The sequence below is a fragment of the Tribolium madens genome, unplaced genomic scaffold (assembly GCF_015345945.1).
Source record: "Tribolium madens isolate multiple individuals breed KSU strain unplaced genomic scaffold, Tmad_KSU_1.1 Scaffold_3;HRSCAF=73;Tcas5.2_LG2, whole genome shotgun sequence".
Classification (NCBI taxonomy): Eukaryota; Metazoa; Arthropoda; class Insecta; order Coleoptera; family Tenebrionidae; genus Tribolium; species Tribolium madens.
The window spans coordinates 11,988,332-12,008,607 of NW_025401006.1; the positions used below are offsets into that span (position 1 = coordinate 11,988,332).

Genomic DNA, 20,276 nt, shown 5'->3' on the forward strand with positions numbered 1-20,276 from the left:
AGGTCTCTTGAAAAACGCACCCTTTTCGAAGGGTGTAGCTCCCTTACATAACATTTTTTTGTCCCAAAATTGAATATTTTTTTACTTATGATGCACAAAATTAATTTATCAATTGCCTATATAAATTTTAATATTTACAGGTAAATAATGGACTTTACCAACTTGTTGGAACACCCGGTGTCAAAAATTCAATAAAAATTAGAAAAAATTMAAAGGMAAAATTCGCTTCAAAAACAGYCAGAATAGTAACAATCATTTATAACATAAAATCAATAAATAATTGAGTAAWAYAGATAAACTAGTTAATTTAATTGTTGTTTTTGAAAATTATGTTTTAAATAATTGCTTGAAAGCCACATAAAAGTTGTTTTATAGACAAAACGGTATTTTACAAGATCCTGTTTATAGCCAATTGTGGCAAAACTGCAATCTACAAGTTTTTATTTGTTTTGCTTTCAAAGTGCATAACCGTAATTGTAACTTTTCGCGCCTCGTTCCATTTTGAAAGTGACGTACCCTTTGGGTTCGTCAGCGGACTTTCTAATTTCATCCCTCAACGTCGTCGTCGTAATTGCATTCTCTGCTTTTTCCGCTTCCTTCGCTTCCTCTTCCAAGGCTTTGATGTAATTCCGAAACTGGCCGGGCGTCTCGGCAGGTTGTTGTTCTGTGTTCGGCGTGAACAGGTCGACAGGAAGGATAGCAGGTGTCAGGAGTGGGTTTCCTGCTTCATGAAAACCCACACTCGCCGGCATTCCACTGCTACCTGCAAGCGGCAGGATTTCAGGAGTTTGACTGAAGCCGTAAACGATTTCGTGTTGGTAATAGGCGAGAGGTGATTGTGAATATTGTGCCGAAATGATGGAAATTGACAGGAATATTGCTAAAATTATAATTTGGGACGTGGGTACCTGAAAGTTGATTCAGATTAGGGTATTTACAAGTTTATTACTCGATTATGTAAGCTTGTAAATTATATTCAATTAATATTGTAGTTGTTTTGAGAAAAGGATCACTTGCAATTTTAATTTTGACCGCTTTTCACACTTAGTTACCTTGATCATAATTTATGTAATATGTAATTTACTTTTTTTTATTCTTAATATAAATATGTTTATGTAGGTAAACAGCAATCACAATTACTTCTGGTCGAGAATTGAGAAAGATGTAAATACGCGTTTATCAATCTTAAATAACCACAATTTTATCAATGTAAATGTTGCAGCTGCAACCTGACAGTTAATTAAAGTAATTAAAATAATTTTACAACTCTTTAAAACACTAAGAATTTCTGGTGTATTAATACTTAATAATTAATAATTCAGAAATAATGGTTTCTGAAACTTACCAGGTAATTGAAAAATAATAAAATGTAACGTTTTACAAAGACTAAAATTTTTCGAAATTTTTGTTTCTGAAAGTAAATAATTAAAAAAAAACACACGTTTGGTTCTATACTTTTTGATTACTCTTATACAGTTTCAAGAAATTACGAGTATAGTATTACACTGTTTTTTGTTGACTTTAGGTATCCCTAAGTAAAAAAAAACCTTTAGTGTTTAAATTGTTAATTATTATAATTTAATAAAAAATTGAATGAAAAATGTTTTTTAATTAGCGCTTTGACGTTAAAAACACCTACATTTCTTTGAATTATGAAAACACCGAAATTTTTTCAAGCAATTTGAAAACTAAGTTAGGTATTTAAAAATTATAAATCACTAGCAAACTTTTTTATTTTGTTTGCTGTGTAAAAACAAAAAATAATATAAGAAATGAAATATAAAAATGAAAATTAAATAAAAAAAGTAACAAAAAGTAAAAACTCAAAAAGAATAGTTTTTTGATATCAGTGTATAAGCCTAAAATCTTTTTTTAATTTGCGCTTTGACGTTAAAAACAACTTTTTCTTAAATTATAAAAACCTGGATTTTTTTTAAGCATTTGAAAATAGTTAGTTATTTAAAAGTTTGTATAGTTAAATCAGTTACAAGCTTTTGTATATGTTTGCAATGTAAATAAATCTTAAAAAGTAATATAGAAAATGTAATAAGGAATAAAGTAAGAAAAAAAAGTAACAAGAAATAAAAATTTAAAGAGAACAGTTTTTTGATATGTCTTAAAATTTTTGAAAAATGCTTTTTTAATCAATGTTTTGATATTAAAACAGTTACTTTTCTTTGAATTATAAAAATACCAATTTTTTTAAACAATTTTAGTTTTTTATATAAATCTAAAAGTTTAAAACCTTTTTTTCAATTTGCGTTTTGATGTTAAAAACACCTACTTTTTCTTGAATTATAAAAACCCAATTTTTTAACCATTTAAAAACGGTTAGTTATTTAAATGTTATATAGTTAAATCAGTTACAAACTTTTTATCTGTTTGCAATGTAAATAAAACTTAAAATGTAATATAGGTGAGTAAAAAGTAAGAAAAAAAGTTCCAAAAATAAACATTTGATGATAATAGTTTTTTGATATGAGTCTTAAAGTTTTTGAGAAATGCTTTTTTTATCAGTGCTTTGATGTTAAAACAGTTACTTTTCTTTGAATTATAAAAATATCGGAAATTTTTCAAGCAATTTGAAAACTAAGTTAAATATTTAAAAATTATAAAATAGTAACAAACTTTTTTTATTTAGTTTGTAATGTAAAAACATACAAAGTAATATAAATAACGTAAAATAACTACGAGATAAGTAAAAAAAGTAACAAAAAATAAAAATTGTATAAAAATAGTTTTTTGATGTCTCAAAGCTTTTGAAAAACTTTTTTTTAATAAGTTTTGGATGTTAAAACAGCAACTTTTCTTTGAATTATAACTACACTGAAATTTTTTCAAGCAATTTGAAAACTGAGTTAGTAGATATCAAGATTGCACTTAAAGTTATAAATCAATAACAATTTTATTTGGTTAGTTTGCAATAAAAAACAAAAGGTAATAAAAAGAAAAGAAATATAAGTAAAAAGTAACAGAAAGAGTAATAATAATTTAAAAATGAGGTTTTTGATAATAGAATCTAAAACTTTTGGAAAAATGCTTTTTAATTAGCGATTTTGCACTAGAAACACCTACTTTTGTTTGAATTAAAAACACTGAATTTTTTAAAGCAATTTGGAAACTAAGTTAAATATTAAACAGTTATAAATCAGTAACAAACTTTTTTTTTAACAGTTTGCAATGTAACACCACAAAAAGTCAATGAATGATGTATATTTGAGCTTGAGTTGAGTTCAAATTCACATTTTTATTTGAAAACTTGATATTTTGCAGTAGAATGTAGTCTATTTATTAAATTATTCATACCGAGCCCTATTCTGCATTTTATTAAAAATTACGCTTGCTAAAGCAGGACAATTAACCACAGTTTGTGTAATGAAATGAAATGCAAATCTTAAACAATCATCATTCTCATGTTTTCACCAAATACACATGCACACACGACACTCAAACTCAATTCGCAAGCAACACATGTCTCAAGTAAAAGTACTAACCATCGTGTGTTTAGGTACAGGACTTTTACCCAAGCCGATCGAGAATAAACTGAAATAACTGAATGAAATACATAATAAGTTGTGGGAGAGACTGGCACCCCTCTTATTCATTTTACAGTAAAAACATTGAAATATCATGAACAAGTTCATGGAAAAGTGCAATTCATTCTTGTTAAAATAGAAGCCTGTTGTAAGAATTAAAAATTGTAATTTAAAAAATGCGAATTGAAACATATTTTTATATAAATGTTGCTTAACAAAAATTTCAATTGCAAAAATTGTGTTTCATTTTTGGAATTTAAAAATTGGGTTAATTGATTGAATTTAATAAAAATGGTTCAGAAAGGTATCACGAATCTGTTCGAAGGTTAGATAACAGACCAATAATTAACATTAATTTTTGCTTCAGTTCATTTTTTCATTACACCACTATTGTTCTAATAGTTCCTACAGCCAAACTACTAATTAAAGTGAAAATTACAAAACAGAGTTTTCAATGTCATTTGATGAAAATATTGGGTCTATACCTTTCACTTAATTATGGCAACGATTAACAAAGCGTAAATTTTTCATATTTTTTGAAAGTTTTAATCAAGTTTAGAAAAAAAAAGTAAATTTGAAACAATTCTGCATAGCCAAGAATAAATCAGTGTCAAGTTTTTAATCTTGAACTTGTGCAGTTACTCTTTTTGATAATAATAAAGCTTATTTTAAGTAATTGTGAAAATTTAAATCACCTACATTTTCAAATTGTTATGAAAATGTTTCTTAAAACAGGATTTAAATGTTAAACGTCTATGTTTCCTAAAACTGATATACTTTTAATTATGTAATAAATTATTAAATATTTGACGTCATTCTCAAATATTAGATTTTATTAATTTTAGCAAAATGCACTTTGTATTTAGTTTCCAATAAAAAAATTACACATTTTATTTTTATTGACAAAAATTTGATAATTGTTTTCCACCAATAAAAGATATTTACCAATCTTTAGCAATAATGATTAATTGCAAAACCTTCTGATTTATTCATATTTGGATAGGACCATATTATGGTATATTTTATGACTATTGACAAGGTCACTTATACTTGAAAAACCCGGGAAAGGTGTGTCTGGTGATATGGTGGTGTGTCTATGACGTATAAATCTTTAAAAAGAAGCGAAAGTAAGGCAATCTTGCGTTATATAAAATATGTGTAATAGCTCGTGGTCTCGGAGGCTGTCTGAAATAATGATGAGAATCTGGTTCTAAAAAGTAGGTATTCCTATTTAAATCAGAACGGAAAACTCTAATTATGAAGAGAATTAGATATTTATTGTGATTGGCCGGTTGCAGAAAAAAAATCACATGTAAATCACATGTATTTTGCTTTTTTTTTCTATTTCGCGTCTTTAACAAAGTTATTAAAAACTTGTATCAGTGTCTTAACAGTCTAGTGTATTTTTTGTTTTCAATGTTGGTGACAATATCGTTGGAAAATATTATATTAAATAACAAGTTCTTGAAGCGTTGAAGCACGAATTTAAGTTAAGTAAAAAACGAGGGTTTCAAGAGGATTTATAGAACGAGTTTTTTATACTTTTTTTGTACTTCTTTTTTGTAATTTGCCTTCTTTTTTCGTTTTTAAACACAATTTTTTTACTTTAAAAAAGGCGGCATAAAAGACGTAAAATATAAAAAATTCAAAGAATCGTTTATTTCTCAACTCGGTTTGTTTCGAAATTTAGAACCCTTGCTGAATAGATAGATGCCTTTGCAGTGCTGCCAGGTCTGGTAAAATGTCTACTGATTTAGTGAAAACTTTTGTAAAAATGTAATATCTAATAATTTTTTAGAAATAAACTGCAATTAAGTACAGCTGAAAAGTTATGTAATTTGAAATAATTTTTTAAAGTAGAGCATTAAATTAACTTATTTGTGCATTTTATACGTTTTTTAATCCAAAAACTCAATAATTTTGCCAAAATTTTTTAAAACCAAGTTTAAAAATTACCAAATTAGTTAAGAAAATAGTTTTATTTGTTTTTTTTTTGAGATTAAACTTATCAGCGTCAAAAAATCGCTAATCCGAGTCAAAAAACGTATTATTTTAGCCTTTTTTGGAGTGTTTTTGTATGTTTTTCAACGAACGAGCAAAATTTTGTTAAAAACAAACCAAAAATTTACCAAATTAGACCAAAACTAGTATTATTTATGCATTTTTAGAGTGCTTAAGCACGTTTTGCTAAAACTGGCTAAAAAAAATAATATAATTTAGATTGAATTGATGCTATTTAAACTTGTTTTAATTTGTTTTTGAGTCAAAGATACTTATTTATTTTAAAAATCTTGCTGAAACATGCCTTAAACTTACAAAAATTAATCCAAATTGTTGTTATTTTGTTTGTTTCATTTGTTTTGAGTAAAATTTTATCAAAAAATAAATCGAAAAATACAAAATTTGGTTGAAAATGATGTTAGGTAGGTATTTTACCTTTTTCAAGTTTTTAAGCACGTTTTTAAGCTAAAATTTTAGTTTTTACGAAATTTTGCTTAAACAAACTAACAAAGCCAAATCAAGTTATTATTTTTGTCTTTCTCAAGTGTTTTAGTATGTTTTTTTCTGTAAAACGTAAATAGTTTGCAAAATTTAGTTAAAAACAAGCCAAAAAATTTCAGAATTTGACCAAAAACAGCCTTATTTTTGCCTTTCTTGAGCGTTTCAGCACATTTTTGTAAGAATTTGAAAAATTTATTTAAAAAATGTAAACTTTCGATAGTTATTAGAGAAATCTGGTGAAAATATGCATGTAAATCTGAAAATTTTTTCTAGTTCAGATCTGGCAAATTTAATTTTTTTGAGTTAGCAACACTGTAATTCGTATTTTCATGTACTATTTTACTGTCACAAAGCATTTGGAAAAGAGTCCGAAAATTCTAACAAACACAGTAATTTAGTTATTTACCTAACGTCTTTGAAAAATACCATTTCCCACATAAACAATTTGTTTGCAAATGTAGGAAGTTGCTTTCCACATATGTTAGGTAGTTACCTACAATATTTTTTGTAAAAAAAACAAAATAAAATAACTTATAATTCAGTTTGTTTTGCTGGGGGGTTGGTAACAGGTAAAATCTAGATTGATAATATAAATATAATATAATCTATCAGCTTAAATAAACTGTCATTTATTGTAAAAAAAATCGTTTACCTTATTTTTTATTTAGTTTGCCATGTAAAAACATACAAAGTAATATAAAAAATGTAAAATAACTACTAAAAAAGTAACAAAAAATAAAAATTGTATAAAAATAGTTTTTTGGTATCTCAAAGCTTTTGAAAAACTTTTTTTTAATAAGTTTTTGATTCTTCTTCTTGGATCTTCTTGATATGGAAACGATGAATAAAAACACGATTAGCCCGTCACACCAAACTTTTATTTAAAACACTTTTTGATAATAAACAGCAACTTTTTTTTGAATTATAAATACACCGAAAAATACAATTTCCCTTATAAACAATTTGTTTGCAAATGTAGGAAGTTGCTTTCCACATAAGTTAGTTATAATTTTTGTAAAAAAAATCAAAAATAAAAGAACTTAGAATTCAGTTTGTTTTGCTGGTGGGTTGGTTTCAGGCAAAATCTAGATCGATAATATAAATATAATATAATCAGCTTAAAACTGTCATTTATTGTAAAAAAATCGTTTGCCTTAAATTCACAATGAGCGACAGTTAAGAAGTTAGAAGTAAAAACTGTTAAAAATTTTTGTTGACAGTAGCGATACCAACCTAATAAATAAAAGCATTGCAGTTAAAAAAAACTGGTTTCCGTAACCGGTAAATAGCAATCTGTGTACAAAATCAATTAGAAAGCACTTGTGTATTGTGTGTTGCCTGGGTGCAAAAAACCGTAGGCGACATCTCTCCACATGTCGTGTAATTTTTACAAAAAGTTGATAAAGCAGCAAGTTTGTAATAATTTAATGAAATTGTGATCTGTTTTACCGACATGACTAAGTCGCCACGGAAGTGATCAGTCATCTTTTCTGGAACTTAACGTTGCTCCCCGTACTCTGTATTAAAAAGACAAAGTGTCTCAACATTGAATATTTTTTCGAGTATTTACTTAGACAAAGTCGTGCGTATTTCGTGGAGTTTAAACGTGTAAAAAATCATCGAAAGTCTCCATTTGACCTACGTGGTGTCTGTGAGTTTTGAAGGAGGCCATCTTTGCAATCTCCTATCAGAGGTCCTTGGCTCGAGGTTTCATTGTCTGGTGAAAAGCCAGTATTTATTACACATACACTCCGTCAAATGGCTTTAAAACGAATTAATAAGGTATGTTAGAGTTTACAGTGAAAGTGATGTTCGCATGTGGTGGCAGATCGTCTCGTTAAAATTGTTTTTGTGCCAGTTAAACGCCCTTAACGATTTTGCATCCGACACTGGAATACCGTTTAATCCGGTTTTTTCAAACACGATTAACCTCCACCACCATTTTCGGCCCCACAAAAACCGTATAAAAGCCATTTGGCAGCTCGTGACAGCGTTTGACCATTTTCCTCCTTATCAAATGGCACAAAAATGCCGGATGTAACGTAACGATTGACCAAAAACTGCGATTTTCACGCATTTCTCGCATTGTGGCTAATTTTAAGTGATCTTTCACGCTTCTAACCTCTCCATATTAGGGCCCCCACTTTCAGGTGTCTATTATTAACCCGATACCTGTTCAAGTGGATTCCTACTAACTGTTCTTGTCTTTCAGGAACTACAAGACCTCGGCAGAGATCCTCCCGCACAATGTTCAGCAGGACCTGTTGGAGATGATTGTAAGTGTGGAAATTATCGTAAAACTTGTCCTAAAGCACGTCTATGTTTATTACAGTATTTCACTGGCAAGCCACAATTATGGGACCAGTAAGTTTACTTTTTTTACCCCACATTTAGCAACAAAGCTATTAATAGACTTTTCATTTATTTATTATGCAAACATTGGACTTATTGATTTGAGTTTTCGATTCAAAAATGAGTCAACTAGTCCTGTTGTTTCATATTCATAATTACATTGGGGCGTTTTAAGGCTTCCGATTAAATGAGTTTTCTTTGCAGCCTGATAGTCCATACCAAGGAGGAGTATTTTTTTTAACAATTCATTTCCCAACAGACTATCCGTTCAAACCACCTAAAGTTGCGTTTACTACAAGAATTTATCATCCAAACATAAACAGTAATGGTAGCATTTGTCTTGATATACTACGTTCGCAGTGGTCACCAGCACTTACAATTTCAAAAGGTATGTTATCTCACTTTCTCGAATAGTTCGATTTTATTGTCATGTGTGACTCAAAATTCACTCCATAATCAGAAATGCTGTCGAAACTATCAAAAATGATTGTGGATGCCAGTGAATTGAAAACCAGAGTTTTTAGTAATCAATTATGTAACAAAAACACTTTCCAATACAATTAATGTATGCCACATGTGTGCATGCATGATTTTCAAGTGGAGTTTTGTCAATTTTTCATTTACAAAGCACGTTGGTAATTAATATAAATTTTTATCATGTAGATGACTACATGTTATTGAGGTCATTGTTTATTAATTAAATCGGATTTAATGGATTTTGTTATTTGTTTACAGTTTTTCCTGTTCTCTTTTTTTTGTTAATACAGTTACTATTTGGATGAATCTAACTGTTAAAACGTCTAAATGAAACAAAAATTTCTAGATATAGCAAAACTACGCTTTAGATTAATAAATTTCAATGATTATTTTTACAAAAATAGACAGTTTTGATGAGTAATTCCACTTTGATAAGCAATAAGTAACGTTTGTTGTGTACCAGGGTGACCAACTTTAGAAAATTTAACATCAGGACATTAATAATAGCGTTACAAGAGATTTTTCATAGCCGAGTTGTTTATAACATCCAGGGAAATAATAAATGTAAGGCTATAAAACACAACGGTGATATAACCTTACTTAATTATTATTTTTGTTAATTTTTTATTACCTACACTTGAGTGCAAAAAAACGCAAATTGATTTTTTTTATAATGTAATTTGGCCTGTTAATAAATGCCAGTTTTTTGACGTTGTTTTTTTCACAATTTACAATTTCTGGCATCTTAACTTCTATCAAGTTTTTCCATGTTTTTCTATTTCGTTTTTAACACTGATACTGGCAAGACCACCAAATATGACCTTTCTTTTGATAGTTTCCTAACCTTTTTCATACTATGTAACTCTCTGAAAAATTTGACAGTTTTATTTTTGACAATTTGCGTTTTTTTTGCACTCAAGTGTACAATAATATACTTATGTTGGAAGTATTATTTTATTGTTTTCGTAAATGAACTTATATTTTTTTTAGTTCTGCATTTATTAAAGTAATTTTCTAACTTTATAATACGAAATACTTGTTAAAATAACAAGAAACTGCAAAGAAATAGAAAAAAGTCTTAAAATTCGTTCTATTACCGGTAGAATTCCAACATAATAATAATAAAGCGGCTTTATTGAATTGTACGTATAACAAATAAACAGAAAAGTAAATTAATAAAACTGAAAAAATAAGCAAAGAAGAAGTTTGACTAAAATTATGAAAAACTACTCAAAAAGAAAGAACAGAAAATAAAACAATAAGAAAATAACAAAAAGCAAAAGTAAAAAACTAGAAGTACGAAAAATGTTTTTTTTTTACTTTTTGCGAAAATTGTTCACTGAAAGTTTTTCTTTAAACAAATGAGAAGAATTGTATAACTTTATTGTACTGTAGGAGAAAGATCTTTTAAATATTGCTGTTTTAAATGACAGGGTTGCTTTATTTTTTGAGATGGTCAAAGAAAGAGGTGGGGTTATTCCTATGATTTATAATGAGGCATTTTAAGTCTTTTTTATTTGATTTTGTATTAATTTCATCACGAAATACTTCTGTTAATACTTAGTTCTACTAAATACATTTTTATCAATGTTATACCCTACAATATCGGTATTTACCCACCTCTAATCCATTAGTGCCCTTGGTCAATAATAAAAATGATTATTGTCTTTTAGGAGAGAAAAACAACTTCACAATCTCTCAATAAACTAAATAATGTTTATTTAACTTTATTTTTAATTTTTTTAAATGTAATTTTCAAATTTTTATTTATACTTTAGTAACGGTCTATTTAGTTTCTAGTGTTCGAATAAGTAATGAAGTAATGCGTAATATGTCATCGATAAAACATTAACATTTTTGCAGTTTTTTGAAACTTTGCATATAATTTATCATTTTATTCAAATAGGTTTTAAAAATTTTAAAATTTTAATACTATTGCACACATATTTTGTACAAATGCACCTTCATATAACAAATTTTGTGTTGATAAATAACTTATTACGATTAATACTGCGCTGTAATGTAATAAATTTACTTTGTTTGCTACTTTGACATTTATAACCTTTATGCGATATCCCTAGGTAAATAACAGTTTTCTTGATATAATTTCTCTTCGTTTTTTTGTTTTGTATGAGGTGTTGAGACTTAAAATTTATTGTGAAATTTGACACACCTAATGAGAATTTAATATGAAATAGGTTGAAACAAAATATTATTATTTTTCATCAGTTTTATTGAGTCATAACTGTTATGAATTATGTTTTTTAACTACAAACGTACGTAATCCAGTCAGTTGTTATTGTTTTTAATATTTATTAGAGCGAACACGTTTTTTTTGTATTTTTATTGTTTTAATATTAAGTGATTCAAGAGTTGATTTTATTGCGTGGGGAATTTGTAACAATTTTTTATTGGTCAATGTTATCACAGTTAATAATACTAGGTGAACAGAGAGTATGCAATTTAACGTTTTTTCTAATTTTTTGTTTTTGAGTTCTGCAAAATTTTTAATTTTATTAAATGGCAAAAAATTACAAATGTTACTTTTTGTTCACTTCTTGTGGTGTGAATAGTTGGTAGGGTGTAAATAGTGAATAGTTGTAGTATTGAGTGTGTTTTTTGTTTCAGTACTCTTATCAATCTGCTCACTTTTGTGTGACCCGAATCCAGATGATCCCTTAGTACCAGAAATCGCTAGGATATATAAAACCGACCGGGAAAAGTACAACGAGCTAGCCCGCGAGTGGACTCGCAAATATGCTATGTGATGCCCCGGCCCCCAAACCCCACACTTCACACTTTAGATAAAAACAACTTATTTAATTGCAACACTCGGGGGGGATAAGCCAGCGTCGATAATTTCTGTCAAACAAGTTGTATATTTGCTTTGGACTGTGCTCCCTCCGTCACTTACTACCACAGTATCCATTGGGGTTTTTAAAGTGTTCAAAAATCATTTATAATCTACATTAAATTTGAAATTCTTTTGTTTGAATATATTGTGGTTGTAAGAAGTCAAGTGTTGGGTTGCGTTTTTCTTTCCCACTTGCACCCGACTTCCTTGCTGCTGATGCTGGAGAGTAGTGAAAGTGCGTGTTGCTTGTTTGTTTGATATAAACACTCGGCAGGCATTTTTAGTACTTGATTTCAACGTCGGGTCCCGGATTTTCTATCCAACGTATGGATGACACTCATATACTAATATAATTGTTAGATAAATTAATATGTAGGTTTTGTGGTTCAACTAGGTGTATTGTAATAAATGATTTTTTTGCAATTTCTCTACATTCTATACATGTTTAAAGTTTTTAATCTTCTAGATCTCAGATGTCTAGTTCTATTCGGCTAAATTTTAAAGGTGAGATGACTCTTATCGGCATAAACGTTTAGTTTACACTGAAGTTGACCAATGAGCAAACAGAGCGTTCACAATTTTGACATCTGATCGTTATTTTTTAAAACAAGTGGCAGTTTTGTTTGCTCGATTACACTCTAGAGCAATTCCCCAACACTTAAAAAATTATTCAGACAAATCGTAGAAAACCGATCTTGGCAAAATTTTTCAAATAGATTAAGTATAACGTAATTTATTTCACTCAGATGTGAACACTTGTTTATTTGCAGTTATGACTGTACTATTTAAACCATGTAAAACTTTTTATACATAAATATAATGTGTAAAATAACGAATGTAATAAATAAGAGATTGCTTCCTGTCCCTCGTGAAATCTGATTTCCGGGACCCCCACGCAGGGTTGTCTCCTCCCTTACTTTTATTGAGACACAATTATTCTCATTAAATTATTCAGTGTATAATACCAATTAATTAGGAAGGATTTGTTACATAATATATATTTTTTCTCCGCAATTATCAGGAAATTAAAATAAAATACAGTTAAATCTGTTGTTTTTTATTGGTGTTGTATGTTGGTGGTTTTACTGAAAGTGAGAGTGACGAAATTCGGCAATTTAAATTATTTTTGTTTACCGTTTTGTTTGGTTTGTGTGGATAATAAAACATTGTAACTGGAAAATAATTTTTTATTCTTCAGGACATAAAAATTTTTTCAATACTGACGTCTTGATGTGATAAAATCCACATGGCGAAATTTCTAAAATTAAAGTGTTTTCAGGACTAGTAATAATTTCAGCAAATATTGATGTACAAACTAAACCGCATTCGACGGTGATCGATTTTTAAAAATACTTGTCCTAGAGATTCAAAAAGTGCATAAAACGACTTTGAAGATTTACAAATTTACTAAGTTTTTAAAGGTGAGTTCGGTAGTAAATTGTAAAAATGATTGATTTTTACTTAGAAGAAAATTAAATGTGCTTTCAAACAGTACCAAAACATAAGGAGCTATCACTAATAATTCCAGAATTATTGGCGGTAGACCACTCCAAGTATCGAAAATCGAAAAAATCAAAATAATCACCTTTCAAATGAATCCATAGAACTTATTTTACATTTCTAGAGGTCTTAAAGACTCAATAAAGTGCATAAATCGTTACTGGGTCAAGTTTAAAAAATTACGAATTTTTTTTACCTTAAGTCGTAAAATCACTTGAGATGTAGTTTTGTAGACGTTAAATTACGCGCTGAACACGATGCTACCAGTTAAAATACTCTACGATGTATAGTTTTTGAGATATTGAATAATAAAGTTAAGAATAAGGCTAGAAAATCCGATTTTGACCAAAATATCAGAATTTTTTTATTGTTATGAAAAACTAGTACTATATGTAAAATTAACCGGAGAACACGCCTGTACAAACCGTTTTGACCTAGGACTCAAAGTTTTTGAGATATGATTTTTTTTAATAAAAACTCTAAAACTATACTACAATGATATAATATTTTGACGTGAGCCTATGTAAAATGTTCCGGGGAATCGATTGGCGTCAAGAAAACTGCAAAAATTCCTAATAGTTTTGAAGTTATAAGCGGATTTTTATTTTTGATATTTCTGACTTTATCAGAAATTTTCTCGATAACTATTCATCGTAGAGCACTGAACTTCTTAGTATATGATAGAAAATTCAGTTTTCTGTTCAACGGTACCAAATATAAGAGGTTATTTCCAATAAGTCCGGAGTTATTGCTATTAGACCGCTCCTAGTGCCAAAAATCGACCAAAATCCAAAAAAATTTTATCTTTAAAATTGATCTATTTAACGTTTTTTACATTTCTAGAGGTCTTAAAGACTCAAAAAAGTGCATAAAACGTTATTGGGTCAAGTTTAAAAAATTATGAATTTTTTGAATTTCTGAAGGTGAAATAGTCAATTTACCTTAAGTGGTAAAAACGCTTGAAATATGGTTTTCTAGACGTAAAATTACGCCCTGAGCACAATGCAACAAGTTAAAATACTCTACGATGCATAATTTTTGAGATATTGGGTAATAAAGTTAAGATTTAAAAGATTTTGCTGTCGTAAATTTTAAAATAGACGAATTGGCTCATTTTTATCAGAAATAAGATTAATAATTTTGATATAATTTTAAATAAAATAGCTATCACTAATTCCGGAGTTATAAAGTACCTACAGTTTTTTAAACAAAACAGTAATGAGCTCAAACAAGTTTTTTTTTCTTTGTTTTGTTAAAAAATCGAATAATATTATGTTTTATTAACGATTGTTTTGCTTTTATAATACATCATTGTCACTTGAAACAGATTTTATCGCATAATGTTGTTACACAAAATGAGAGAGAAGTTTTTTTCTGCAATTCATTATACTTTTGATTATTACTTAAAATTAAACTTTAAATGTTGACCATCACAGTTATCTATTTATTTACTCTAAATTCCGTATTGTTATCAGTTGTGCAAGACACAATCTTGAACAGTTTAATTTAAAACTTTCTCCGACATGGATGTACAAATAATCCTAGAGGGTCCCAAAATCTCACCCAATTCATACTTGAAACAAAATTTGGGCCAATTTTTCTTTGATTCCGCCACAAAATTTAAGGACCGGATATGTCAAGTAAGTCGTTAAAATAAATAAACTAAAATAACGAGACTTTATTTAGATTGATGCCAAAACCGATAAGAGCGAAACATTCCTAAGTGTTAAACAAAGAAGTGTTAGAGTCGCTTTGGAGATGCAAAGCCGCGGAATAACACCAAATGATGTGATTTTGACTTGTTCTAGAGTAACTCTAGACACACCAATTCCCATAATTGCTGCTTTTTATCTCGGAGTTAAAGTTGCAAACTCAGACCCAACACTTTCAGTGACACAAACGGCTCATATGTTATCACTTGTAACCCCAAGAATGATTTTCGTCGAAGAAACCTCAATCAATATAATTGAAGAAAGCCTCAAACACGCAAATCTTCACTCAGAGATTGTTGTTTTTGGAAAATCGGACAAATATCCAACACTTGACCATTTTGACCAACCCAAAGAAGATGAAGACAAATTTCACCCTCTTTCTGTCAATATTCACGACACAGGTGTGATGTTTTTTAGTAGTGGCACCACAGGACTCCCGAAAGCTATCTGTCACAGCCATTTCAGTTTCCTAAATCTTAGTTCTTGTTTTTGGTAACAAAATTTTAACAAATCGAATTAAATTCTACTGTAAGTTTTAGCGAATCAGCACTTAAAGTTGACACTACACTTTCTTTTACTACATTTTATTGGATATCAGGACTCATGATGTTGACTTGCTCATTTTTAAAAGGTGGTTGTCGAATTGTCTGTAGTAAAGTACCAGAAGCTAAAGACGTTTTTGGAATAATTCAAAAATATAAAGTAGGTGTTTTGTGACACTTAATATTTCTCTAATTTTTATTATTTAGGTAACTTGCTTGTTTTTGGCACCAATTTTAACGTATCCTCTCACAAATTTTGAAAATAGTGGTAATTTTGACACTTCTTCGCTTCATTCAATTTTAACAGGTGGGACTGCTATAAGCGAACAACAAATGCGTAAACTTTACACTACTTTTAAACACACTTGTGTTTTATTTGCCTACGGGATGACCGAAATTGGAATGGTTGGAATGTTTATACCAGAAAATGATAAAGCTATAATGGCGAGAAAACTGACTTCTTGTGGGAAAGTCGCAATTGGGGTTTCACTGAAGGCACGAATTTCATCTCTCACTTCAATTTTTACCAGATTTATTTTAGTTGGTCGATATTGAAACCAATAAAACGCTGGGTCCGAACCAGAAAGGGGAATTTCGGGTCAAAACCCCTTTCATGATGAATGGGTACTACAAGGCCGATTGCTCTGATATTTTCGACGAAGATGGGTTTCTCAAGACGGGAGATGTGGGTTATTATGACACAAATGGGTGTTTATACATTGTGGAGAGACTTAAAGAAATGTTCAAGTATCTATCATGGCATATAGTTCCTTCGGTAATTGAAAATGTCTTGCTTGAACATCCTGAAATCAAAGAAGCGGCTGTTTTTGGGATGCCTATAAATGAAGAAGTTGGGGAAGCACCAGCGGCGTGTGTGGTTTTGCACAATGGAAGTAAAGTAAGTGAAGAGGAAATTGGGGAGTTTGTTGCAAGTAAGTTGTCGGATCGAGAGAAACTGAGAGGAGGGGTCTTTATAGTCGACGAACTTCCAAGAACACCAAGTGGGAAGTTGAGGAGACGAGACGTTAAAAATTATATTTTAAGTTTAAATGAAAAGAACAAATAAAGTAATGGATAATGATCTATAAATTTCTGTATTTTTTTGTTGTAAAAAAACTGCTTAAATGAATATTGACTTTCAATTTTTTTTAGCTTTGTCTGAATTTTTTATTTTGTAATTATTAATTTTTCATCTTGTTTCTTTTTTTCTCACTTTATTAATTCTTTATATTGCATTGTATTCCATTGTATTTTTTATTTTCTAATTCAAGTTTTAGAACAAAAGTTTTTGTTTCACTAGATTTTTTCTTTCTCTTCTATTTTTACTTTTTTGTTTTATGCATCGTGTCTAGAAACTACAGCCTTGTTTTTTACGAGGGGTCTTTGTAGTCGTCGAACTTCCAAAACACCGAGTAGGAAGTTGAGAAGACGAGACGTTAAAAATTATGTTCTAAGTTTTGAAAAAAAAATGTAAATAAAAAGAAGAAATAAAGTAATGGATAATGATCTATAAATTTCTGTATTTTTTGTTGTAAAAAAAGTTACTTAATTGAATATTGACTTTTCCAAATCTTTTTAGCTTTCTATGATTTTTTATTTTGTAATTATTAATTTTTCATCTTGTTTTATTTTTTCTCACTATTAATTCTTTATATTGCATATTTTATTTTCTAATATCACTACTTCGAAATTTTCTACTTTTCTAAACAAGATTTCTTTGACTTTGAATTTTATTTGTTGGCTTTTTCGTTTTGTATTTCATTTCAAAGAACAAAACTTTTATTTTTTATTTTGGTTATTCCATAGTATTTTTTATTTTCTAATTTTCAAGTTTTAGAACAAAAGTTTTTGTTTCACTAGATTCTTTCTTTCTCTTCTGTTTTTATTTTTTTGTTTTATGCATTATGTCTAGAAACTACAACCTTGTTTTTTACGAGGGGTCTTTATAGTCGACGAACTTCCAAGAACACCGAGTGAGAAGTTGAGAAGACGAGACGTTAAAAATTGTATTTTAAGTTTTAAAAAAAATGTAAATAAAAAGAAAAAATAAAGTAATGCATAATGAATGATCTATAAATTTCTGTATTTTTTTGTTGTAAAAAAGTTGCTTAATTGAATATTGACTTTTTCAAAATTTTTTAGCTTTACCTGACTTTTTTATTTTGTAATTATTAATTTTCCATCTTGTTTCTTTTTTTCTCACTATTAATTCTTTATATTGCAGATTTTATTTTCTAATATCACTACTTAGAAATTTTTTCTTTTTCTAAACAAGATTTCTTTGACTTTGAATTTCATTTGTTGGTTTTTTTCGTTTTGTATTTCATTTCAAAGAACAAAACTTTTATTTTTTATTTTGAGTATTCCATAGTATTTTTTATTTTCTAATTCAAGTTTTAGAACAAAAGTTTTTGTTTCACTAGACTCTTTCTTTCTCTTCTGTTTTTATTTTTTTGTTTTTGCATTATGTCTAGAAACTACAGCCTTGTTTTTTACGAGGGGTCTTTATAGTCCACGGACTTTCAAGAACACCAAGTGGGAAGTTGAGAAGACGAGATCTTAAAAATTATATTTTAAGTTTAAATAAAAAGAACAAATAAAGTAATGGATAATGATCTATAAATTTCTGTATTTTTTTGTTGTAAAAAAGTTGCTTAATTGAATATTGAATTTTTCTAATTTTTTTAGCTTTCTCTGACTTTTTTATTTTGTAATTATTAATTTTTCATCGTGTTTCTTTTTTTCTCACTTTATTAATTCTTTATATTGCAGATTTTATTTTCTAATTTTACTACTTCGAAATTCTCTACTTTTCTAAACAAGATTTCTTTGACTTTGAATTTCATTTGTTGGCTTTTTTCGTTTTGTATATCATTTCAAATAACAAAACTTTTATTTTTTATTCTGGTTATTCCATTGTGTTTTTTATTTTCTAATTCAAGTTTTAGAACAAAAATTTTTGTTTCACTAGATTCTTTCTTTCTCTTCTATTTTTATTTTTTTGTTTTATGCATTATGTCTGGAAACTACAGCCTTGTTTTTTACGAGGGGTCTAAAAAAAACTAATTCCATTTCCAAAATAACTCCACCGAAATTTCAGTAATTCTAATAATTCATCGTCATTTCACTGTTTTCAGATTAATTTCTGTAGTTTCGAACTAATTCCTGTAATTCCCACTTAATTTTCGTACTTTCAAAATAATTCTTGCAATTCCAAATTAATTCTGATAATTACAATAAGAAAGTCGGAAATTTTGAAAAGAAATTTCAAGTACCTATTCTTAAAGTTCAGCAAATCTATTCGAGCTGGATGTATTAATCTGGATAATATTGAAGAAAATGAAGGTAAGTCCAAATCAATTTTCAAAATAATACAGTAAAATATTTAAAAAAATGTATTGCATTGCGATAAGATTTATTAAGATTTATCTTAAAATGATGCGTAAATCGTAAAGATTGTAAAGAAAATATAAATAAAAAAATCTTATAGAATTAATTTCTTTACAAATGGACAAACAATTTTTTTCTTTCTTTAACCGCTCTGGAGTTTAAAATCGTAGAAGATTTTTTTTTATTATTTTGTGTTTTTCACTTTGTTTTTAGTTCACAAAACAAGTTTTGTTATAGCTTCGCATTTTTATAATTTCTCATTTTCTAGCATTTCTTGGCGTTATCTCATGCCTTCTGTGTTATGTTTATAAAATTTTCCTCAATTAAATCCCTCAATGGTTTAAAGTTATTATTTTTTTCCTAATTCAATTAGTGACACCTGCCGTACTATTTGTGGAATCATGCAAATTGGTATTAAGTATCTTATTGTTAAATTGCGCCTAAAATATTTATAAACAAATATATTATTTGGTAAATAATATTTTGCGACAAGGGTATAATAAATGCACACGATGCAATAATAATAAACAAAATAACAAACACCTTATATTTATAAAAAATATAATATTTTTTTAAGTTTTATTTTCTAATAGAGTAATCAATATCAGGAATGTGCGTAATACTACTAAAAAAACATCGATTAATGAATGAATAATGAATAAAATCAATAATTAGCATCGTGACTCACTCGTCGGGTTGTCATCCCAAAATAACTTTCCATTTACCAAACTAGAGAAATATTTTCCCCCAAAATTAGCAACAATTACGGACTGATTCCTAGTGACAAATACGATAGTCAACAATTATTAAGACACTACCTTTTCATGCAAACCAATTAAAGTTTTAATTATATTTTAATATAAAATTGAGGGTTGATTTATTTCCTCCCTCACATTATCAATATAATTTTTTTATAAACACTAGAAACGGTAATTTTTGTGAAAAAAAATAGTAAATTACACATTGGGTGTAAATTACGTGTTCATGGAAGCGGTAAATTTGTTTATGCGGTGTTAATATTAAAAGGCATATAAATATGTGAGCTGCAGTCTGAAAAGCATCACAGAAGAATAAAGTACAAGCGAGAAAGAGTGACTAGAAAAGAAAAAAATGGCCAAACAGATTATTCTGGTGAGTTTAATTTTTTATTTATTTAATTTTTTATTTTTACATTATTTTTTGCAGATTTTTGTAATTTTAATCGCTTTTTGTGCGTTTACTATTTCCTACCCTGCTCCTGACGCCGTTTTCGAGCCGGAATTCGCCCTTCGGGACTACTCGGGCGAAAGACGAAGATACAATTTAATCCCCGAGTACGATTTTGGCGAAGACCAAGCCTTGCATCATTCCGATGACGCTTTCCCCACTGTTACATAAGAAAATTTCGTGTAATAATAAAATATTTATTATC

At 28.5% G+C, this 20,276-nt stretch overlaps 4 protein-coding genes across 4 annotated transcripts; 3 read left to right on the top strand and 1 right to left on the bottom strand.

Annotated features, from left to right (window-relative positions):
* Window positions 1-109: 109 nt before the first annotated feature.
* LOC123007540 lies at window positions 110-3,529 on the bottom strand. The gene is made up of 2 exons (XM_044402905.1): window positions 3,495-3,529; window positions 110-908 (listed from the first exon to the last, which is right to left on the bottom strand). The coding sequence occupies exons 1-2, from the start codon at window positions 3,495-3,497 to the stop codon at window positions 456-458; spliced, it is 456 nt and encodes a 151-aa protein (XP_044258840.1). The 5' UTR covers window positions 3,498-3,529; the 3' UTR covers window positions 110-455.
* Window positions 3,530-7,495: 3,966 nt separating this feature from the next.
* Window positions 7,496-12,792, top strand: LOC123008278 (ubiquitin-conjugating enzyme E2-17 kDa). The gene is made up of 5 exons (XM_044404041.1): window positions 7,496-7,820; window positions 8,251-8,314; window positions 8,371-8,402; window positions 8,595-8,778; window positions 11,496-12,792. The coding sequence occupies exons 1-5, from the start codon at window positions 7,797-7,799 to the stop codon at window positions 11,633-11,635; spliced, it is 444 nt and encodes a 147-aa protein (XP_044259976.1). The 5' UTR covers window positions 7,496-7,796; the 3' UTR covers window positions 11,636-12,792.
* Window positions 12,793-14,717: 1,925 nt separating this feature from the next.
* Window positions 14,718-16,604, top strand: LOC123007506 (4-coumarate--CoA ligase 1-like). The gene is made up of 5 exons (XM_044402848.1): window positions 14,718-14,861; window positions 14,908-15,425; window positions 15,473-15,635; window positions 15,683-15,970; window positions 16,017-16,604. The coding sequence occupies exons 1-5, from the start codon at window positions 14,745-14,747 to the stop codon at window positions 16,539-16,541; spliced, it is 1,611 nt and encodes a 536-aa protein (XP_044258783.1). The 5' UTR covers window positions 14,718-14,744; the 3' UTR covers window positions 16,542-16,604.
* A 3,313-nt stretch (window positions 16,605-19,917) lies between these two features.
* Window positions 19,918-20,270, top strand: LOC123007901. The gene is made up of 2 exons (XM_044403405.1): window positions 19,918-19,996; window positions 20,051-20,270. Exons 1-2 carry the CDS (start codon window positions 19,976-19,978, stop codon window positions 20,240-20,242), a joined length of 213 nt encoding a protein of 70 aa, XP_044259340.1. The 5' UTR covers window positions 19,918-19,975; the 3' UTR covers window positions 20,243-20,270.
* The last annotated feature ends 6 nt before the right edge of the window (window positions 20,271-20,276 follow it).